Genomic DNA, 25,039 nt, shown 5'->3' on the forward strand with positions numbered 1-25,039 from the left:
TTTTTTGTTATTTTAGCCTAAATCTAGCCCTAAAAATCAACAAAAAAATATATGTCTCCATTTTGGTGCTGACCTGCTAAATGTAACATATCCTCCTCCCTCTTCTCTCCCATGATGCTGCTGGCACAGTGCCGTGCAGCCCACCTCATTCTTCCCTTCTCCAGCTTGCAGTGCAGTTCCTACCCTGCATTACAGCTGTGTTTTAAGTATAGGATGCTCCCTGAGAGAGGGTGGCCTGGTGGGGACGCCCCCTCAATCTGTGGCTGCAGGCTGGGAGACAGGTATAGAATGCTGCCTGAACGCTCTGATTGTGTGTAATTCACAATCAATGTGTCTTTCTCTGCCTGTCTCTTAGCTGGCTGCTCTATGCACAGCACTCCATGATGCCCAGCCCGCCCCTGCTCGAAGGCCCCTAGAATCGTGAGGCCACAGACAGCTGCCCTGTATGCCTATACGTTAAGATTCCAGCTGCCCTTCCAGCAAACCAGCAAAGAGGATCTAGTGACTACCCTCACGGCTCCACGCAGGGTCATTCAAATCCTGCTCTAAATGGTCGGGCCTGGGGAAACACGATGCTAGCCTGGGCAGAAAGCCGGGCACCTTAGTTCCCAGGGGCCCTGGTACATTGCACCTTCTGCACCACCAGTAGTTCTACCTCTCACCCAGAATGACAGAAAACTCTCTAATACTGGCTAGTCCACCTACCATAGGTTCACTCTCCTAAGGATCCAGGAGGACCTTCTGGGAGTGAGCAAGATGCCATATTTTTCATTTGGAAATCAGGACACTTTTATAATTGTTTTGTTGGGCTATTGTATTTTTTTACTCAAATTACAATCTTTAATTTATGCCAAACACACATTTCTTCTGGAGTTAACCTTATTGGTTGCCAGTCCTGGGAAGACTAGAAACACCGTAAAAATATATCCACTTGTAAACTATTCTGTATATGTATATAATAAATTGATGATTTTTAAGAATCCATCCTAACCTGCTGCTTACATACTTCTTCCTCACTGACTACCCTATCTGTGTTTTCTGTCTGTCCCCCTCCCCCCCTATAGAATGTAAGCTCTCACGAGCAGGGCCCTCTTCCCTTATGTGCTTTTCCTTCCCTCACTCATACGATCATCTACTCAAAATTCTCCACAAGGGCACCTAACACTTGGTTGCTGACGCCCTGCTGCTTTTTTCCGTGTTATGATTGCTGCAGCAATGTATATAAACTATGTTCGTATTCTGTATTGTTTTGTACTGTAAGTCGCTGTTTTACGAGTTTTCTCATTTGTTAATGTACTTTGCGAGGCGCTGCGGAACCCTTGTGGCGCCATATAAATAAAGAAGGATAATAATAATAATAACCCTTCCACCAGCCTCATGAGCTTCAACAAGTGTTTTTAAATGGTCTCCAGAAATTCCTGTTAATCTAGGTATTGTTCACTTCAGCAGAGCTATATAATGAATGGTCAATCTCAACATATGACTCAAATAACCCCTCTGCTGAGTACAATGGCCAATACTGTATATCACTCATACAGCCAACGAACAACATATTGTCAGTGTCCACACACAGTATATCTGTGAATGACGATGTTCACAGATATATTGCAACACCGTGCAGCACGGCATATGTGATATACTGTATCTTGCATATATATATCGTTCATAACTACCGTGTGTACACACGACAGACCCAACTATATATCAGGCACAGAATCAATTGCATATGATGTCACAAGTGGGCGGGCATGTTCAAATGGAGCCTGCTGGGCTGACATATCGAGTGTATGATTGGTAAGTGTGTATGCACAAGAATGTTTGAGCATAAATATTACCAATCGTTGGATCAGTCGTCCGGTCGCTTGGTTGTTCGTATTGGTTGTCGGCCCAGTGTGTACTCCACATTATACAGATACATATATACATTACAGAAGGATCACATATCGCCTCACTACTTTCCTGAAGTACTCAGGTGAAGGTGACATCATCTTATATGACATTATTCTCCAAAAGTATGGCAGATGGCAAAGATTAATCTGCATGATGCTGGGTTCATTTTTATGGTGCCCCGACTAGTCAAAAGCCAGAACATACATAAATACAGCACATCCTCTCCAAGCATTTCAATAAGGATAAAATATAATTATTAATAATAATAATTAGAAGAAGATGCTTTGTGTACGTATATTATTATTTTTATATGTAAACATGGTTGGTAAGAGCTGGAATACTGGAAATGGATATTGGTTATATGATATGAGCCATACAGAACCTCTTTAAAGTGCTAATTTGTGTAGTATGCCTACTTCTAAATACCTACACTGTGAGCTGAACTACTTAAGCCAAAGTAGCCATTTTCAATCAGTATTTCAGCTTCAATTGTTGCAGAATAAAATCTGATGCAAGAAAACCACTTCTGAAATACTGCAGATATTGGGCCTGATTCAGAACCGATCACAACTGTGATTGCAATAGCGATTGTGCACGCAGTCTCACTGCGATATAGTATGCTAATCCACTACGATCGCTATTGGGGGGTATCCACTTAGCGATTTAAACAAGCGATTGCACAATAACGATGTCGTTATCGTGCAATCGCTTGCAAATCGCGCATGCATCGGGCATGCTTTGGACGGAAGCGACCGGCAATGCGCATGCCCGCGGGTCGCTTCCGACATCGCCATTACATGCAGGTCAACCTGACTATCTCATCAGGTTCTGCATGTGCGGGGATGAGGGATGTGCCGAGACTTAACGAGTGAGCGTTCAGTCTAAGCACATCAGTAGCTATACAAACGAGAGCACGATTGCAATGTCACAATCATGCTCTCGTTTGTATATCGCTAAGTGGATACCCCCATATGTCATCGCAGCACAACTTAAGGATACCCACTTTACCTTACACACATCTGTAATGTTTAGCAAGACTGCGAAACCATCGGTACTATCGAGTACCAACGCAGCTTCACGCACACTTGCACAAGCCGTGACCTTACTCAGGAATTGTTAACTTCATCGCACGCAGTGAGTACACAAGCTGCGTACGGCATCACAGTGGATAATTTATGCATGCCCATGCAACGGCGTTCTCTCTCAATCACTCTGCAATGGGTCTGCGTGGTCACTGCGACCGCAGTCCTGATGGCAGTGGCTGGTTGGTGCACACAGGGCCGGTGCTAGGCTGTGCCGCGCCCCGCGCCGTATGGAGTTGCCGCCTTCCCTCCTCCGCTCCCCTCCCCCTGAGCTTAAATATTTCCTCTACCTCCGGGAGGGTGGTGGGCGTTTCCTGTGCCCTCCGGATACAGTGGCGCTCCGGGCGACAGACTGGCTTGCCCGTGCCTGGAGCCGCTACTGGGTGCACAGGTGTATTCATTACTCACTGACACATTTTTAAAAGATCCACAGTAGGAGCTAATTATTTCACTTGTAATTCTGGGCGGGATGCATCAAAGCATATTTTGCGGTCAAACCACAGAAAATGCAATTTTCTGAGTTTTGGCCACTTACCCCATATGCTCCAAGCCCCACAAAGTAATACATTCCGGCGCTTGGATGCGATGCGCAACACCATCTTTAGAATCTCTCCCAGCACGCCCCGCAGCGCCTGCATCACTCTATGCATGCGCAGAAGGTACTAAACCTGGAAATCCTTCTAACGCAAAGGGCAGCTCTTACCGGGAAAGCTGTCTTTGTGATGTTCTTCAAGCATATGGCATTAGTAAACGCCGTTATGCTTGTGATGAGTGGCGGGATGCATCGCATTCATAATGTGATACATCTTGCATCCCGCCCTCTGTGTGGAGATCTGGAAAACATGAACTGTTTCAGGTCCTGAGGACTGAGGGCCTGATTCAGAGCCGGACGCAATTAGCGCTCGCTCGTCCAGAAAATAGGGGTGGCTATTCAAATGAACCGTTCGCTCTTTGCGGTCTGTTCACGCCTCTATGTCTGAATGAGCGAACAAAACATGCGGTCGTTTTTTGGAAAAATACGCCCCCTGGCCGCTCGCATCCTACGTCATGTCCGTTATTTATTAGATTAATCGAGTACATCGAGCAGCGTATGAACTGCTCGCTATTCTTGTGGTTGGTTTTTGCTACCACAATCTTGCGAGCAGTTCTGGCTATAAAATAACCCAGTGACGTGGTCAATGACGCTGCTGTATTATGCACACCCATAAAACGCCCATTTTGACCTTTAAGCACGCCTGCGTTCGGATCTCCACTCCCCGTTTTCAAGCACCTTCCCCTGTTACCACCCACATACGCCTCCTTCTGTCACTCATATTAGCAGGCATTCACTATTTTGCGAGCATATGAATTTCGACCACACTGACTGGTTTGCGCATGCGTATAACGATCCGTACGCATGCGCAGTTGGGCAAACATCGCTCGGAGCGAACGAGCGGCCGCTTACGAGCGGCTCTGAATCAGGCCCTGAGTTTGAGAACCTGAAATATGGTACGCCCTGTAACAATTCTGAAACGTGATGTTATTTCTCTGCAAGTGACATTAATATTAGTGTTTGGGTCGATTTTATTTCTAGGGACAACATTACACTATGGCTGGTTAGTGATAATCTGACAGCATTGAAACATATGGACAATTAGGGGTATATATGACTGTACAGTACTAAAGCTGGTCATACACGCTACAATTATTGGGGCGATCCGCCCGATATCTGCTGATCGCCCCGATAATTGTAGCATGTGTGCGGGCAACCGCGGGTTAAATATTGCTCGGTCGGGCATGCCGTATTGTCCAGCATGCCCGTCCGATACGATATTTATGAGGTGAACTGTCGGCTGCATCGGGCAGTGTATGCCCAGCCACGGCCGACAGACAGACATTTCCTGTGTTGCTTCCCATGGAAGGAACAGGGAAATGTCTCCTCCCCTGGGGGCGGAGCGCAGATGTTGGGGCTAATACACTGTGAGAAATCTCACAGTGTATGCCGTGGACATCTGCGGCTGGCAGGCTGCCAGATAAAAATGTTTGTCGGTCTGACAGGCATTTTGTCTGGACGTGTATGCCCTGTTTTAGTGGTAGATTTTCAAAACTCCTAATTTTTCTCTGTATTGCCTGCCGTATTTAAAAGGGCGATAATAGTAAATGTAAAATCAGGCTTGTTTTGCACCTAATATTATTGCCCTTTTAAATCTGGTGAGCAAGTTTGGCAAAAATTAGGGGTTTAGTAAATAAACCCCTCAGTCAAAAAATAGTGGTTCACAGAAAAGGCCTGAAATCTTTCCCTGCTTCTCACAGGTGGCTGAGTCACAGTGCTTATCACACACACAGTCATTATCACAGATGTGCTTAATTGTGGCTATAATAAATGTCTGGAGTACTAAAGCTGATGACCTTTGATCTAAAAGAGACTTCTTCAGATCTCTCCTCAGTTACCCCTAACAGGTCAAGTTTAAAAAGTGCACCATAGATTTTAATATGTGCTAATTATTACCCTGAATTTCTTTCAGAGAGAAATCGCACCATAACCTGTTACGGCAACTGTGGAGAGGATCTAGAAAGCTTGGTTTAGAATAAAATGACTTCGGACCAATCCTTCACCTTGTTGCAGCACTAACAGAGCATACGTATCTCACACCTTCCCTACATCCTATACAATAATGCACAGATTCCCAAACTTGGTCCTCAGGACCAAAACAGTGCATGTTTTCCAGGTCTCCTCACAGAATCACAAGTGAAATAATTAGTTCCTTCAGTGGAACTTTTAAAATGTGTTGGTGAGTAATGAATACACCTGTCCAACTTCTAGGTGACCTGGAAAACATGAACTGTGTGGAGTCCTGAGGACTGAGTATGAGAACCACTTCAATAATGCCATGCCATAAGGAGTGTCCTGCTACAAGGAGCACATCCAATCCATCAGCCACAATTTAGAATATCCATGGCTAGGCACAAGAAGAGTGCCTCACCTGGTCAGTGGTTTTGATTGAAGAACTATCTTTGTCTGTTCAAGAGAGGTGTCTAGCCAATCGCACAAGCAAATGTTAAAAAATGACCAGCAGGTACAGTAACTAAAGACGCATACACACGACATGATGTGTGTATGCGGTGATATCGTTATTCTTGGGCACGATGGGGTGCCAGCATTGGCAAGTGTATACACACTTGCCGATGCCGGATGGTGGCGGGGGACATGCTGCATTTAGCAGCATGGCATCGCTCACAATATCCCCAGATTGGGCTGCATGTACAGCCGACTGGGGTTATTGTAAACGACCAGCGGGAGCGCGCATCGCTGGTCGTTCTTCGCATACACACTGGCCGATATTTTGAACGATAATGTTTAAAATATCTGCTAGTTTGTACGTGGCTTAAGGGTAATACGTAAGCACCAATGTAAAGTTGGAGAAATCAGATATTTACTTGTTTTTCAGCAATGTTAGTTCTGGATTACTCATGAATGTGTAGCTAGAAATATATAACTGATCTATAAATAATAGAAAACTTCAGTCGAAATAATTTTTTTATTAGTTTTGGATTGTTTTTAGACTCCATATCTATAACATTATGTTGATAACTAGGCTAAAATTCGACTTCATTTCAATGTTAAGTGACCATTATGGGTGTTGAGTAGTTTGATAATACTTAAGTAGTAATTCCGTCATGTTAAAAACAGAATCATTTAAAGTTGATTTGCATAAACAGGTTTTTGCTGTAGTTGCTACAATGTAAGGGCTTGTACGGACAAGTGTTTTGTTCATTCAAACAGCTTTGAATGTTGCACAGACATCCAGATCATTAGTCAGATGTCCTGTTCAGACCAGAAGTGGTAGACGTTGCGCCACTGGTTTAATTTTAGTACTTAATGTAATGCGCAGGGACAGTGGTTGTGAGAGGCTGTCCCTGCAAGTTACATCTCTGGCATATCTAAGGAGTCTTTCACTTTTTCAAAAGACTCCTCCTGTGAATCTGACATTGTGTATGTGTAGTGTCAGATACCAGAGCCGGATGGAGGCTTTGGGAGACTGATCGGAAGATCCCTCTCCTGTGACCGTGCCTGCATAGGCATAAGTGGTTTTTGCCATCTGGGGCCAAACTAAAGGGGTATTTACACTGCTGCGATAACCCAGGTTATTGCTGGGTCTACCCGGGTCACAGCTCAGTGTAAAAGGGTCCCTGAAAAATAACCTGGGTCAAGTGACCCGGCAATCCAACCCAGGTAGCTATCAGGGTCGGACCCAGGATGGACTTGGGTAATGATGCAGTGTAAATGGCGCAACCTGTTATCCAACCTGGGTCATGCCTAAAATGAGCTGCTTGGTGGTTGTGGAGCAGTCACCTCCCACTTTTTATGACCTCACAGGTTTAGCAGGTCAGACCCAGGTTTAGTGTGAACGGGGCTGACCTGAGAATAACAAAGATCGATGATGCTGTGTAAACGGTGCCCCTGGGTTGGAACCATGTCTGAAAACCCAGGTCGGACCCAGCTTTTTGGTGGAAAAGAGGTATAAGTTTGGTACATAGGGGTCAAACCACACTTACGGTAAAGGGAACTGCGTTGTGCAGGTTATTATGAATTCTCCTGCTTAGGCTAATGGGAAACATTAAAATTATGCAGGAACTGCAGTTTCTGCATCATTTTACGGAAAAAAAAACAACTTGATAAATAGGCCCCTAAAAGCTCATCTGAAGGAGCCTGTACAAAACCTATTAATACAATGTATTTTATGGTAGATCTATAGTGTCAAAGTACACTAAAAGCTCATTAATGTATTTGGGGTTTAGTTTTGGTACTTGCTAATTTTACGAATGCTAATTTAAAGGTGGACTCTACACCCTGTGTTCACATCAGCTCTGTTCCACCTGGATGCCACATACCCATGCCATCGGTCCTCTCACCATCACAACCTGTCAGCCCACCCTGTCTCTATGTCTGCTTACATAACATCTGCCTGTAACTCTTGGCACACCGTGAAGCAGGCATGCCATTGAGAGGGGTGATTGGTGCAGCAGGACCAACTTCCCAATTATGCTCAAAATAGAAATATCCTCCATGGAACGATGTGTGGGTGGAGTCAAGTGGTGTCCTTATAAGTAACAAGTACCTTTTTTATATATATATATATATATATATATATAATTTTTTTTTTTTTTTACTTCATACTAATTACACTTTTTTTTTAAGTTGTACTTCATCTTGCAATGTCACTTACTCATGTTTCAGATAGTAAATTTTTACGTGCTATATTACTTTCCTTGTAAATTTTGCAAATTACATGCCACTTGTTAGGAGGTGTAAAACCTAATTGCATACAAATCTATGAACCCCATATGGTGACATGCAGTACACTCTTTTTCAGCCTGCAGATGTCACTACTACACATACTGTTCAACTGCCCTCTCCCTATGCAATCCATGTACAGCGGCCTAGATCTGACATTTCATTTTGGTGCACTAAACCTAGTTCGACTAGATTTTAATTGTTGGGAGAGGTCACACCCTATGTAATAGTCAATTAATCCGTATGGATGGGAGCTTGAAATATGTAATCAAGCAATTGAACCATGCATTTTTTTTCTATTGAAATGTGCTGCAAAGTTGTCAGTACTTTTTTTTTTTTTGCAGCAACATGTCACAATATATTACGGTCCACACAAGTTTACACAACCAGCCCAGACTTGGCTGTTCTGATTGTTTAGCTGTAGGATTATTTGTTCTGAGCAATGTTGGGCACTACTGGGAGGTGTAAGAAAGGGAGGCATGGTGTGGCGCTATGCCACATGGGAAAGCTGCCAGTCAGAGTCTGTGCCCCCAGTGCTGTGGCTGGCACATGTTATACTTTTTATCAGCTGAGAGGCACCTGCTGGAAACTAAACAGTACCTGCGACATATGTGCATCATACAGACAGTGCACTGTGCCACAAATATCCTGACAGCTTGTATACTCCAGTACCCCAAGGCAGCACTCTGCCAGCCTGCATACACTACAATACACCCTGGGGCAATACACTGCCAGCATACACTGTACCACAAATATCCTGACAGCTTGTATACTCCAGTACCCCAAGGCAGCACTCTGCTAGCCTGCATACACTACAATACCCCCTGGGGCAATACACTGCCAGCATACACTGTACCACAAATATCCTGTCCCTGCACTTATACACGTGACGTTGTTATACTCTGCCTGTATACACTTGTCTTCCAATACCCTGGGCCAGCACTGCTTCTGCCAGCCTGCTTACACTGTGACTATATTGCTATATTCCATGCTGCACGTCACTGCACAGAGTCCACTCTCACGGGTCACACACAGATCAGTGCCTTCCCTGCACACACACACACAGATCCGCCTTCCCTGCACACACACCGCTGCTGAGCACTCTGCGTTTCATGTCATTGCTGCTCCAGGTCCAGGACTCCGCTCCCAGCGCCCAGGCAACTCCTGCAGAAGTTTGTGACCTTGACCCGCATGCTGCTCTCCGGTGACCCAACTGATGGACCAGGCTGTGCTGGCGGAGCCCGGAAAGAGGGCACAACCTCTGGCTATGAGCATGGTGAGGTGCAGATGTGCCACACTGTGTACCCCTGGCACTCCAACCACCGGGGTGAGCTGAGTGCTGGACAGCTCCTGACCTGGATTGATACTACAGCCTGTTTGGCAGGTGAGACGGAAAGACACTGTTGGGGGAAAATCTTTCTTTCAATCTTTATTTTAGCTGATTATAGCAAAATATAATATATATATATGTGTGGTGTTGAGGATGTATTTTATGTTTGTGAAATATTTAATTTATTTGGGACTATGCTATTTTCTCGTTGTGCTTGGATGCACTATTCAGGAATGTCCACAAATAAAAGAATATGGGAACATTACAATAAGTAGTCAATAGCAGCAGTGTATATACCCGATTGATGCTGCAACTATCGGGACATTTTCAAAGTTCAAAAAAACAAATAATTGCTGTTGCATCAAGGGTGTGAAAAACAAATATTTAAATTGGCAATAATTAATAAACACAAAGATAGAAACATCCTACATTATTATTTGCAAAAAGAGAGCTTAAACCTTTGATTACTTATTTTTTTGTTTAATGTATGGCAGGTAGCAGCCCCCCCCCCCCCCTCCCCATTTTTTTGTGTGGGTGGCATAACTATAATTCATTTTAGGTTTTAAAAGTTGCACCAAACTGAACAAAATAATTGACACTGAAATTTACAGTTGTCATTGCTACTATGTCTAAGTCGCTATTTATTAAATTATTCAGAAGTGTTTAGTGCTATACATCTGTGCTATACATGTGGCTCTCCAGCTGTTATGAAACTACTAGTCCCAGCATACCCTCCCACGGTAAAGTATGCTGGGACTCATAGTTTAACAATAGCTAGCGAGCCACAGGTTGACCAGTCATGTTCTAGATCATTCACATGCAACTATAAATAATGCCCAATAAATACCTTATTTGTGTGTGTTTTACCCCTTATAACAAATTATGTACGTTTTGGGTTAATTTATGGTGAGCACATGACATACTGCGACGGCTCCAGCCGGACATCCGCACCAGACCATCCTGCTTCTTTGTAACTGGATGGTAACTTTGTCCCCAGTAGGACTAAGCAGACTTATATTAGTGTCCAGTTTGGACACTCTATACAGCATAAAGTGATCTGATGCATCCCTGCCATGATGATGTGAAGAGCCACAAGAGGCCTGTGGGACATATACCACCACTTTGTAGTGTGAACAGATATTGGCTTGTGTCACGGTGCTTTGTTATACACACAGCGGCTCTATACCGTCACCTTGTCACGATGTGCCACTATTGCATTGTGTGATCCATCTCATAGAGATCCGTTTCTTTTCTAGCTGAGAGACATGCTGGCGTGGCCTGTGTTACAGCATCTGTGGATGACATACAGATCGAAGAGACAGCCAGGTACTGGGCATCTTTTCTTATTGGATAACATACTGACACTTCTCTAGCAGTCTCCTACAGGAGGTCATCTCTTTACATGTGAAAACATTAATGAATTACTCTGGAGTTTTAGGGTTCATTAGAAACCGCTACCTGCAGCTTACAGAGCAAGGAGAGCGTGTATATATAATATTATGGGGTCTAGATCTCAAAGGGTGGAAGCCTATTCATTGTATTTGGTTACCAATATAAAATAGCGCGCGCACATTGTTTTGTGCTTTACAGAGCGCATTCAGGCATTCACATCAGTCCTTGCTCCATGTTCCTTATCATATGGACAGACACACACTAGGGTTACTTATTTGGTTAGAAGCCAATTAAGCTACAAGTGTCAGAAAATTGTGGCGCTCATCTAGTCTGTTATTATATTAATCGAACTCAATTGGTCACTGCGTTGCATAAGTCTCAAAAAATGAATCTATGAAAAAACAGAACAAGAATTAAATAAAAATAGAAATAAATTCAGGAAAAATGATAAGGTATAAAGGTATTGAATGAAAATGGATAAAAAACAGGGAGTCTGCCACTTCCACATTCCTCACTGTCTCCACATAGCACTATGATGTTATTCCAACCAATCCTGTGAATTATCTTTATGTAGTCCCACAGTTTTATAAAGTCTTTAAAGTCCCGTCTTATTCCTGGATGGGTTGTAATCCAATGTCAAAAATGCGCCACTCCGTGCAGCGGCACCTTTAGTTAACGATAGGGACAGTATCACCTTCTAAATACACTATGTTTTGGTATGTGGCCCTAACAACGGAGCCTTGTACAAACTTGCCATATACATATTGTTTTAATAGCAAGCTCGGGAGGCTGTTCCCAATTTTTGTATGTATAATATGTTATTTACACATTAAATACATTTTAAGAGTACCATTTAGTACTAGTCATTCCAAACATCAGGTAAATCACACACGTTGTTAGAGCCACATACCCCATCCACTCCACAACTGAGTCGGACAGAGGAAAAGACCAGCAGAGATGGAGCTATTTGGGTGAGTACAATTCAACCACCACTCTGCAAAACATAGTGTCTATTTAGAAGGTGATACTGTCCCTATCGGTGTTAAAGGTGCCGCTGCACGGAGTGGCGCATTGGAGGTGGTGAATAAGGTGGACCCGGTGTGTGGTTTGGAATACCCCAAGCCAATTGCTGCAGTACTATTTACATGTTTTTTTGACATTGGATTACAATCCATCCAGGAATAAGACGGGACTTTAAAGACTTTATAATACTGTGGGACTACATAAGGATAATTCCCAGGATTGGTTGGAATAACATTATAGTGCTATGTGGAGATAGTGAGGAACGTGGAAGTGGTAGATGTCCTGTTTTTTTATCCATTTTCATTCAATACCGTATATTTTTCCTGAATTTATTTCTATTTTTATTTAATTCTTGTTTTGTTTCATATATTAATTTTTTTTGAGACTTATGCAATGCAGTGACCAATTGAGTATGATTAATATAATAACATAGACTAGTTGAGCGCCGCAATTTTCTGATATCGTTTGTGCTTTTTGAGGTTGTTGGGAAACCCTCTACTTTGCAGGCTGCTGTCTGGTGAATCTACAGCATTGTGGCACAGAGTGCTGATATAGTGTATTGAGCCATAAGCTACCAGTGTGTTTATGGGGTGTGGGAAGAAACCCATACAAACTCCACACAGTGATGCTTTGCACAGGAATTGAATGCATGGCCTCAGGACTATGAGGTAGTAATGCTAGCCACTACGCCAACCATGTATAATAGAGACAGGTGGCAGTTTGAGAGTGAAAGTGGATGTGAGAATACTGTTCTGGGGTATTTTAGCTAATATGTACCTGATGGATGACTGCGAGATTGAGATCTGAAATATTGAAGCTACCTAACAGTAGCACCCATAGTCTGCACAAGATCCAGATTAAGACCCATTGAGGCCATACATATACAGTATCTCTATACAACCCCCTTGGAGAGAAAAAGAATACGCCACTTATAGTGGGACTTATACAAAAAGTATGCATAATAATAACACATATTTTACTTTGTCATTATGTATAAAAATAAATCAACCTGAAGATTTGAGTCATTAAGTACACCCCTGGATTCTGTAGTTTTTGGACCATTTCTATCAATACTGCCCTAATGTTTGATGATTTCTGGTACACTCCTCCTTTATAAAACATTTTCAGCTCCCTGAGGGCAGTCTTTTATATACATCTCTTGTAAGGTCTAGATTTTGACCTACTGTTGCTTATTGCAGAGTTAAAGACTGTACACAAAGAAGAAATACAGGTGCACAACTCCAAATTAACTGATTATATATAAATAAATACATTTTGCATAAATACAGTAGAGGTTTTTGGCATAATCTTGGCCAAGTTTATGGGCCTGCCCACCATATCCGGGTAACCTCTTGTCGAGCAGGTCCCTAACATACTAAGGCTCAAATCCAGAGCACAGGACACCCCCAAACTAGCCCAGCTAAACCACCCCAAGGCACCGCTCTAAGAGTTAAAGACTGTGCCATAACGGCTTCCGAGCAGCCTGTGCCCGGTGCCGGGGCCGACCCCTGAGCTCATGATGTTGCGTAGAGAGGATGGGGCCATGACTGCCAGCATTGGGAAGTGCAGCATTGCCAGGAGCATCTTCAGGAAACTCCCTGCGACTGTACTTGCAGGGTGCATGGCATGCTCGGAGCGCAGGGGCAGCAACAGAAAGTATGGCACTCGGTACACCCATTTTTAGGGGTCCTCAATCCCCTGGTCCCTAGTAGGTACAGGCCAGTCGCTTGAGTCTTCCTTACCTATATGGGGAACCTCTGAAGGAATTGTTCCTCCCTGGGCAGATTGTGACTTCAGTCAGTATTCACGCTAGAGATCACATGGACCAGAAGACGCTTGTTTGCATAAAAATATAGCTAATGTCATATAGCAGTGTCTCTCCAGCCGCCCACACTAACCTCCTATGTCTCCCGGCTGCCTGCTGCGGCTCCTCTGCTTTCTTTCAGCGGTGCTGTGCCTCAAGAAACAAAAAAAACTTTATTGCTCTGGCCACTGTCGGTGGAGTAAAGATACAGCAGCACCCCGAATGGCATCCCGTTTCCTGTGACTTGCTGATCACTGCGGGGGTGCAGGCAACGGTTAGACTTGGCTTAATTTGTGGGTCTCTGGGGCCCCCTAGAACCTCGGGCCAGGTACAGCTGTGTCCTTAGTCCATCCCATCCCTACCAGCAGCATCGGTCGCTCACCCTTAGTTACAGCCCTGGTTAAAGGTACAAACATGGCTGCACACAGTGCGGCCTCGTCGGCCTTGCACCCTGAGCAGCTGCAGCGTGCACACACCCCTAGTGACAGCCCTGAATAATGGCTGCTTTTGCATGTAGTATATGAATACTGGGCAGCTCTCTTTCTACACTGACATTTAGATAAGAGGGGATGATAAAGTCCTCGGCCTCACCAAGAAGGAAATGGGCTAGACCCATGAAACTTAGCCTATTCCATATATTCACCCCAAAGTTCAACACACTTGGCACAGCGTTTCTGGAGTTTCTTTAACCCTTCCAAAAAAAATGATACAGTTTGATCACTGAAATACTGCTCTGCTGCTGATATCCACAAATCATTCAGAAAATACTTCCTTTTCAGTTTTTTTTTTTTTTTTAAAGGTTTGGGAACAGGAAACAGGCAGATGGAGCAAGATCTGGTGAGTAGGGTGGATAGTCTATGCACTCAAACCCCAAATCCTTCAAAACATCCATTGCCTTGCCAGCCTTGTGAGCAGGCACATTGTCCTGCAAAAAGAGAGAACTTTTCCTCATTTTTCCACGCCTTCAACACATGCTTTAATCTGCACAGCAAGTTAGAATAGTATTCAGCATTTGTTGTTTGGCCATTTAGGAGATAGGCATTTTACTGACTGACTATCACGTCTGAAAAAAACCGTTACCATCACCTTACCTGCAGACCATTGAGTCTTTATTTTAGTCGTGGAGCCAAGTTTCATCAGCAGTGACAAGACGTTGCAAAAAAATCATCACCAGATGGCTCAGAAAGCTGCAAAACCAACTTGGACCTGTCCACTCGTTTTCATTTCTCATCGCTGTTCAAACATTTGGGCACCCACTTGACTGACATCGTCTGCATATCCAAGAGCTCATGAATTATGAACCCAACACGTTCCCTGGAAATCTCTGTTTTAGCTGAGATGCGCCGATCTGTCAAAATCAAATCTTGAACACTATGAACACTTTTGGGTGTGGGCACTGTTGAAGGCCTCCCAGATCTTGCTGCATCTTCAGTCTCCATCTCCACGCTGAAAGTTGGCACACCATTTATTCACATTGAAAAGGGCACTTGTCACTTAATGTTTGCCTCATACACTCCATGGATTTCCTTTTGCATTTTTCTTCTGCAGCAACAGAAACTTCATGACAGCCCAGAGTTCCACATTTGAAAATTCCAAACTTTGCATTGACATGGTTCAGTTTAGGATGTGAAACACCTGCAAAAAAAGCGCTATTAGTGTAAAAATTTGCATTTTTTCTTTTTAATAAAACAGGATTCTCTTTCTAGCTGCACCAACAAAATAATGCTATGATTACAGTAAGTGAGTTATTCCGAGGACTTATCAGGGCCCCTTCATATGTGCTAGGACAGGCCCTTTTCCCTTTGCTTCATCACCTCATCTTGAAGATTTGCTGGTGCATTTTGGAAAGTTGTCCTCATGTCTGTGTCTACAGGACTAATTGTCTTACATTTTCAAATGCAAAACACTAAGTCATCATCGAGGAGAGGAAAGGAGCTGTGTGCTGTCTTTGTGTGGTCTGTAGACTCTGGCTTGGTGTGGGTTCACTCTCTGTACTTTAGTCAATTGATTCTGTAAAAATGAGCTCAGATGTGTACACACTGGTGTTTTAGTTATTGCAATCACTTTACTTTCACACAAGTGACATATGATATATGCGTTGATAAGAAATTATAATTATCTGATCAAAAACCTGATAATTAATAATTAGGCCCTAAAATCTGTAAAGCACAAAAGACTGCACTTGGTAGTTGTACTTTTTTCATTTTTATATCTCAATTCAAAAGTATGAGAGTACCAACAAGCTCTAAAACGTACTACAGCACCAGGGCCGGATTATAAGCAGGGCGACAGGGGCGGTCATCCCGGGGCCCCCACACACTGTCCCCGGCCACATCCTCCTAAAGAACCTTTTTTTTTTTTTTCTTCACGGAGCTGTCTGCTGCCAGGACTCCGGGCCAGGACCGGCTGGGCTGGTGCCTTGGGTGGCCGGCGGCCGCTCAGCCTGCCCTTCACTCACTGACCCTCCCCTCCCCGGGCTTCTGCGATCGGAACTTTAAGCTCCGATCAGGCAGCTTGCTCAGAAAAAAAATGGGCGAAGGGGAAGCTGCCGCAGCAGCTCCTCACATAAGTCTTTGCAGAGCCTGGAGCCATCACCACTGACTGCTCCGCCTCCAGCCTCCTCCGACGTCACAACCAGTCAGCAGATGCAGCACAGTGCAAGGCTGTCAGCGTCCATCGGTTAGCTCTGTGAGCCCCCTCTCTCCCCTTCTCCCTCCCTATACTCAGATACCTCATACATATTATATGTGATATGTATTCCTCTTCATATACTGTGTGTGTGTGTATGTATGTAGGTGTGTGTGTGTATATGTGTGCATGTATGTATGTATGTGTGTGTATATATATATATATATATATATATATATATATATATATATATATATATATATATATATATATATACACACACACACCTACATATATATATATTTTTTTTCACACACTCGGACTGGGGCGTAAAGGGCCCACCAGGAGAATGCAGTGATAGGGGCCAATGCTTAAGGGGTGTGGTCAACCAACTGAGCGGGAGTGGCCAGCCACTACAGTTGCTTGACTAATCATTAGGCAAATCTTGGTGTGGTATCTATAGAAACAAACCAAGAACCAATGTTTATCAGTGGTCCTGCTCCATCAGGTAACTGATTCTCTAATAGACTAACAATGTACAATTCAGTACATTGTCTGGAACATGACCCCTAGAAAAGGGGGTGGGGCCCTCAGGCAGTGGGGCCCACCGGGGATTTCCCCTGTGGGCCAGTCCAACCCTGTGTATGTGTGTGTATGTATATAGATATATATATATATCTCATTTTCAACTTCTATTGATAGGGGCCCCCACACGTTTGGTGCCCAGGGGCCCCCGCAGACCTTAATCCGGCCCTGTACAGCACATACAATACATTTTACATGTGTATATAAAATTGAGGTATGTGTATATAAAATTGAGGTATGCGCAAAGATTTAATTCTAATATATTATTGATGATTTTTGGCCTGTGCCAGCCCTGGCCTTGTGCCTGCTATTTTGATGTGGCAGCAGAACAGTATTTTCCACCTATCTGGGCACTTAATTATAAGAGTCTTGTGATGTCCTGGTAGTAATGAACAGTCCAGTAACTTCCCTATGTCTACACTATTGTCTATATTTAGTTGGCAGATTTCACAGTGGTGCTGTCAAGAATTTAAATAGGAGATCATATGAAGTCACCTCCCCTCCTCCAATTGGTCCCCTCGCAGCAGGATTATTCTCAGGCCCTGGCAGAGATGAATGGAAATTTAGCTGTGGGATCTCTAGGCAGTCACTTGTTTTCAGTCTAGGTTACAGAATTGTTCTAGGTTGCAAGTGAAATTAAGCTAAATGAATGGGAACTGGAATAAGGAAAAATCAGTAGCGGTTGAGGGACATTTTGTACCTTTTAAATCCTTACATCTATTGTGATGTTCTGTTCAGCTTGGCAAGAAGTGCAGTTGTACAACCCAATAGATTGCACCTGCATAATATGTTCATCTATTCAATGTAGGAGAGAGAGAGCTCAAACCCAACAAACTTGCTCATCATCGATTTACTTTGTTTCCATTTTTGTATGCAATTATGTGATATTTGGTGTGCTGTGGTTGGTCATGTATTGTGTAAACTAATTAACAATCATACCTTTTACTTAACACTGGGGGGCTATATAGTGGAGAAATTGCAAATGGCAACCAATAAGCTTCTGTCATTCTAAAACCGTGCTGGATAAATGATAGCTGATTGGTTGTTACTTGGCAGGTTCTCCACTTCTCTCTGGTAGGTTTGACGTTGGAAAGGATGTGTGTGCAGGTGTTGATACTGAGGAGTTGTTATATAGGCACACACCAGCAAATTAATCAAACAGCCCAGTTACTTAACCAGTGGTTTATTGAAGTATAGTAGGTACAGCCGTACACACTGTTACATGCACACTGGTAATGGAGCGGAGATTGTGTGAAGCGGGGATCTATACAGCTCACCAGCCCGTGAATGTATGCTGCAAACCGGCAACAGTCCAGAAAGCTGGAACAGCATTAAATGCAGGTATTAGCAAGATCTTCCAAAGAAGCTAAGTAAGAGACTTCTGTCTCCCAACATGTCACTCTACACAGTAAAATACAAAATGGTCCCTACACATGCTCAGTAGTGATCTCTGTGGCCATTCTGGAACAGGGCATGAAGCTTCCCTGGAGGAATAAGAAGACAGGAGTATGCGCAGTAGCGCACTCATCTTTCAATATTTGATGCATTTCCCTTTTGATCAGTAGATGTTAAAGTTGAAGAAACTGCTCAGATGAATTGGTAATAACCAATAAGTAGGACCATGGCAATCCCAAAATCAGGGAAACAGTACTCAAATACCCAGGTGATTAAAAAAAACAAAAACAAAAAACGCCATATATACAATTTGCAGGTGAGAAAGTCACCAGTAAGTGGTAAACGAAATATTTAGGTGAAGAGGAAAGGGGTGATGCATCAATCCTCGTAAAGAGATAAGCAACCAATCAGCTTCTACTTAGCATTTGTCTAGCAGTGTCTATAAAATGACAGAAGCTGATTGGTTGCTTAGGGCGACTTCTCCACTTTCTCTCTCCAAGGTTTGATAAGTCACCCCCCCTAAGTGTGAATATTCTTTAGGATTTTTAGAAGATAAAGTACATGTGTTCTTGGAACATTGTGGTATAAATATAGTATGAGTATTAGGTGCCTATCCATCATACGATAAATGGCCCATATTTAGATTACCGGGCCATTCATCATCATGGGTCCAAATGGGACCACCAAATTCCGCAAGCTCCATCTTTTTCTCTTAGTCCGGACCATCTTCTTCTTGTAGCCACACTCCTTCCTATGGGGATGAGGTCTGGGGATGTGAAGAGGGGTTCGAGCAAATCCCTCCGATGCCTCCTCAGACTCCCTGGCGGCTTAAGTCACGCATGTGCAGAAGTCAACCGCGGGGCAGGTAAGTACTGATACTACTTTTGTAGCTGTGCTACTAATCATGGAGACAGCTGCTTTGACCGTTCCTGACAGTGTTATTCCTATTGATATCCTATAATGATATTTGTATAGTCTGATTCTATTTTATCTAGTACTGTAGGATAGAAGATCATACATACTGTACCTCCTTATCTTTTCAGTGTTCTGCATTACATTATTTTTTATTACTAGGATTGGACAACAAATCTGCATTAAAGCAAAAGTAAATCGAGCATTCACCACAAGCATGGAGGTAAGGCGTAATGTGTGTAGCTGCGTCTATTATTATAATATTTTATCTGGTCAATTGAAATAACTGGAGATCTGGGAATTTACAGTCTGGAAAGAGAGAAAAATCCTTGTAAGAGAAGAATGTTAATTAATTCTGTATATTTCTTGGCAAAATACAATAAAGCAAAAACAATTTGAGAAATAGCTGCCTCCTCAATATTTGCCACCCCAAACCCAACTGCGCCTATCTGTTCATCAACCTATGATCATCCACTATACGTATAACATGTGATCTCTTATTTAGGAATATTTTATATACCAGTAAGTTGTGGAAACCAGAAAAGGGTAATATTATAGTATATGTATTGCAGTAACTTTGTGATCATGTCATACATGCTTAATCAACAATTTTTTTTACTGTAGTTGGAGAAACCGTGCTAAACCATGAATGACCGGACACCTTTGAAATATTCATGGGTCATTCTGAAATGGAATTTTATATATTTTAGGTATTTTGCTCCATAGAAAAGGTTAGACGCCCCAAGCTTACCGGATGATTGAGCCATTACTAGTAGCTGTGTGCTAGTGGGTTTTATTTTATTTTTAAATGTAACTTTTTTTTTTTTTCTTAAATTAAATGCAGCAAATGGGTAACAGCCGGGACACCATACAGGTTCCATGCCACAGGACAGGAAAATAACCAGACATACTTTGTTTTCCAGCTACAGTATTTAAAGAAAAAAAAAAAATGAGAGGGAGAGAGAGGAAATGAATGGCAGTGTAAGGAGAGCTCTGGGGCGGGACGTCCACTCTGCCTCATCGAAAACAGCGGCTATAACACTTAGGGGGACATGTATCAAAGCTTGTAGAGAGAGAAATTACCAACCAATTGGCTATTAACTGTCATGTTACAGGCTGTGTTTGAAAAATTGCAGGAGGTGATTGGTTGGTACTTTATCTCTCTCCAAGATTTCATACATCTCCCTAATATTTGAGTGAAAGGAGAAACCAAGCAGATCCTTTCAGAGGTATGGGTTTGTTGAAAATGGCAAAAGGAGATGAGTCAAGGAGACCCAAGACGCCCAGGTTTTGTGACCAGAACTATTTCCTCAGAACGCTAGTCATGTACTCCATTTAATTAGTTTGCTAGGTAAAAGTTATTATTTGAGGTATTAGTGTGTTTTAATTTCAGATGTTCACTTCACTTCTAGGTCGGTATTAAGGTTGCAGTAGAAGACCCACTTACAAATCTCCAGAAACATGTATGTACAGCGTTTTCTACATATGTGGCCAAACCACCTGGAACAAAAAAGGTACCACAATGCAGATATGGCTCCGAGTGTTACATAATGTCACCTTAGACAATTCCACTGTACCTATATCTGTATATGTCAGCTTCTTGTGTCCATACATCACTATGTCGTTAAATAATTTTTTTGATATATTTATATATATTATATATAGTAAATATTTTGGTATTAAGTCTTGGAGAGAAAGTGGATGGTGATAAAGTACCAACCAATCTGCTCCTAACTGTAATTTTTCAAACTAAGGGCTGGATTCAATTAGAGGTGAAAAGTCGCAGCCGGTGAAAAGAATTCCAGTGCGATGTTTTAGCCTCATTCGCCTGTTTGTACTTTCACACTGCGAGCTCCCGCTTTTTGCCCTATTCAATTGCAAAACCGGTGAATACGTGGACGTGTGAATGATGGAACTAGTGAAAAGGACTGGCTTTTTTGTGGAAAACGGTCTGTACCCCAAATTAAGCCTAACTGACCCTGGTAATCATTATAGAATAGCTCTAATGAAAGTATTTTGTGCTCCTAAAGTGAGTCAAAAGGATGTTATATGCACGTTTGCATTTGTTTGAAAAAGGATATAAAGTTATTTATTTGGTGATAAATAATTGCTGTAGGTAAATTGGGGGTACATTTAAATGGGTACTAGTATAGTTTGGTGTTTATAACGTGCATTTTAAAAACTTTTTTAATAACAGCTGCTGCAGCCCCTGCAATCCTAAAGACACTTGTCCCATCCATACAGCCCCCCACAATAGCTGTCCCTGGACATGAAACACATTTTCCACAAATTTGTACTTTTTCGCCCTAAATTCACATGACTTTTTATTTTTCCTTTTGGGTGGAGAAACTTTTTTTATTTTTTTTGTGCCTGTTTTAGCCTATGGAGTTTTCGCACATATGTGAGAACGTACCGGAATTGAATAGAGCAATACTTTGAATAGTGGCAAAAACATCACATCGGTGAAAAGTTTGCGGCTTTTCACCTCTAATTGAACACGAGCCAGTCTGTAAAGTGACAGGAGCTGATTGTTTGGTACTTTATCGCCGTCCACTTTACTTCTCTCCTAGGCTGAGTACATGGACCCCTTAGTCGTATATCAGCCGTCTGTGTGGCCGCAAAATGCTTACATCATAACTGTATTCTTTAATAGTCTGTGCACTATCTGTCACATTGGTAAAAGCAGTTGGAAAGTGACCACTAGCTGCCGGTGACCTCTTCCAACTGCAACCGGTCCCGGTGATGCACAAAGGGATTTGAGGCCCGTGGCCAGTCCTTATCCATGCATAGCTGAATTGTGTGCCTGCTGTCATTTGTCTCTGTTATCTGGGCAGTCTTAGGTTGTTGAAGAAAAGTAGGGATTACAGAAACTTCTTCAGCTTATTTGACCAATGGCTGTGCACCTTTTATTTCTTTAATTCTGTCAAATAAAACGCTTTCCTGTATTTTTAGACATGAAATGGATTTTCATAATGAAATGGATGACTTATTTCCGCATTGAATTTTCATAGATACTGGCTTTTATACAGTACATGTATCATTGATTTACAAAGTGCTATAGTCCCTCATGGTGTCGTACAGAAGATCTAACATTACACAACATGGAGATAAAATATCAATGCAAACACAGCTCACAAGAGTCTCTTGTAATATCTCTGTGTTTATTTGTATTGCCCACTATCGGGCTTCACTATGACAAAGGTAACTCAGAGTGTATCTCTATCACCTGGTCATCTTCACTATTATAGTTTGTGTTCAAAGTTAAATAGTGTTACTGCAGGACAAGAGCTGTAATGATTAACAGTGAGACATGTATCTAATCTATTTGTCCTCTGGTTTTATAAATAATTGTAAAGCTCATGTTCTGTTTGATTTTTGCAATTCTTGTTTTGCTTGTATTAATTTGAAAAATGTCACTTGATCTATTCTATTTAATGTCCTTACACTACTGGGGGTAATTTTTGAGAAAAAAATAAATAAAATGTACTGTAAGTGGAACTATCTGTGCCCGATGTCACTTCGTCAAGATACATTTGCACTGGCACCTTTTTTAAGATATTTTGCCGATTTTGGACAATTCCTGAAATGCGGATGTCTTCAAAAGTACAGGACAGCCTGCTTTCATATGGGATTTGGTCCTTTTTTTGTTTTCTTTCTTTTCTCCTAAAAGTTCCCACACTCTGTCTTGGTCCAGTTATCCCCACAGGATATTTGTCTTACAATTCAGGCTATTTTCTTCTATCGGAGAGGACATAATAATAATAATAATAATTATTATTATTATTATTATTATTATTATTCCTGCAAAATGCTAAGAGGTCCACAATAATATAGCAGAGGTTGATGACAGAATGGGTCATTTGGAATCAGAGGTCACAAGCTTATGCACAATTTATTAAAGCTCACTATGAGACTCTTCGAGCTACACAAGACAAGCTGTCTGACCTGAAATATTGCTCCAGGTTGCAGGCTTATGTGAATCTATTCTTTATGGGAAACTAGTTATACCCTTTGGCTTCAGACTTTGATTTTACCCAGTGGCTCCCAAACGTTCTTGTTTCATGGCGCCCAATAGTATCAGCTTTTTTCTCATGGCACCCTGGCCCAAGGCCAAAAGATTCTTATTGAGAAATTCGGCAGCATTTATTAAATGATGTAAATAGTGTGTACCTATTATACACAAAGTAACCTTGGCGCCAGTACCTATTATACAGTTCTGTGCTGGTGGACAGGGCTGCACTTTTTTTTTTTTTTTGTCCACATATTTTACCATAGACCAAACCAGTGACCATAAATTTTATTTAGTCCTGGACCACCAACCTGTGCGGCACACAGTTTGGGAAACACTGATTTAATCATTGATAGGATTCATTACCTACCGAAGCCTAGATTGCTATTTGAAATAATCCAGGTGGTATGCCATTGTGGATGGACTTTTTCCAAACTAAGGGGTCTATTCGTCAACACTTAATTTTCACCTGCTTTTGTAGAAATTAAGTGTCGGACCCATTCATCATTCCTGTAACGCAGGAGAGATCACCGATATCTCCTCATTTCCCGATAATTTCCACTTTAGTATGGGGACGTAGAAATTATGAAATTCATCAAGTTCCGAAAAAACATTTTTCTTGGAACTTGTGTGTGATACTGTATGCCACTCTGAGATAGCGTACAGCACAGGATACCATTCACAAGCTGCCAAAAGATCCCTCCCTGCTGTGACTCCTTACCTCCTGCGGCTACCTGCTCCATTGCAGTCACTCATTCCCTCCAGGCAGTCCTTCTGTGCTCACAGTTCAGCTGGTAAGTGGAGCGTGCGAGCAGGGGAGGCTGTGGAGGTGAAGGAGAACAGTCAGCGGCGGCAGTGGGGGGGGGGGGTTGTGGACGCTGCAGCTATGTGTGTGACTGTGAACACTGCCCCAGCTCCCAGTCTGCTCCCTCTCCTCGGGATCCTACCTGTCCTGCTCACAGTTCAGCTGGTGAGCAGGTGGGGGAGAAAAGACAGTGGCTGCAGCTCCATGCAAATGGGGGGGGGGGGTGACTGATATCAGTGGTGGTGGGGGTTGCAGGAGCAGATGGACATTGGTGGGGGCAGGCGGACAGTGGCGGTATGGCTGGGCGGCCTCAGGTGTGTGTGTGTGTGGAACGCTGCCTCTGCTCTCTCTCCCCGGCATCCTGCCTGTCCTCTTCGGGCTCCTGTCGACGGCTTCACCGGTAATTACCCCCAACACAGCAGCAGGTAACTGACTGACCTTGCAGGGAGCGCTGGTGGCTGCTGTGTGACGCCACTGGGGATGTGTACAAAGCAAAAGAGTAGTCTATTAGTGATGTGAGGATAAGAGCCCCTATACCAAGCTGCTTACTTTAGGTTAAATTAAATAAGACTTGCTTCTATGTACCCACTGTGTGGTCTCAGTTTCTAAGCTTACAGACGTTGCTCTCAGAGGTGTAACGATGTATAGAAGTGATGAGACAAAACATCTAGTGCATTACCTACTCTTGACTCCTGCATGAGTTTCGTTCTAGAAGTGCCTTCAAACATCCTTCACTCTTAGAAAGAATTAACCACCTCCAATTACCACTGTGATGTGTAATAAAATAATTATATGGGATCAAGTCTTTTTTTTTTTTTTCAGCTTAAGACCCTGGATCAAATGTGTTCACTATTGTTTTTTATTTATTTTCAAGAAATCCCACTCAACCATCCTTATCCCATCATTTTG

General features: G+C 42.7%; 1 protein-coding gene across 2 annotated transcripts in view; it reads left to right on the forward strand.

The window, feature by feature from the left end:
- Positions 1-5,942: 5,942 nt before the first annotated feature.
- Positions 5,943-25,039, forward strand: part of ACOT12 (acyl-CoA thioesterase 12) — a 76,486-nt gene continuing 57,389 nt past the window's right edge. For both annotated transcript variants that reach the window (XM_088457906.1, XM_088457907.1), the window contains exons 1-5: positions 5,943-6,028; positions 9,378-9,631; positions 10,834-10,903; positions 19,479-19,539; positions 20,729-20,830. In XM_088457906.1, coding sequence (XP_088314032.1) covers positions 6,018-6,028; positions 9,378-9,631; positions 10,834-10,903; positions 19,479-19,539; positions 20,729-20,830 — 498 coding nt within the window. In that variant the 5' untranslated portion in view covers positions 5,943-6,017. The remainder of the gene's footprint in view (positions 6,029-9,377; positions 9,632-10,833; positions 10,904-19,478; positions 19,540-20,728; positions 20,831-25,039) is intronic.

This window comes from Taudactylus pleione, unplaced genomic scaffold (assembly GCF_031769625.1).
Source record: "Taudactylus pleione unplaced genomic scaffold, aTauple2 ptg000792l, whole genome shotgun sequence".
Lineage (NCBI taxonomy): Eukaryota > Metazoa > Chordata > Amphibia > Anura > Myobatrachidae > Taudactylus > Taudactylus pleione.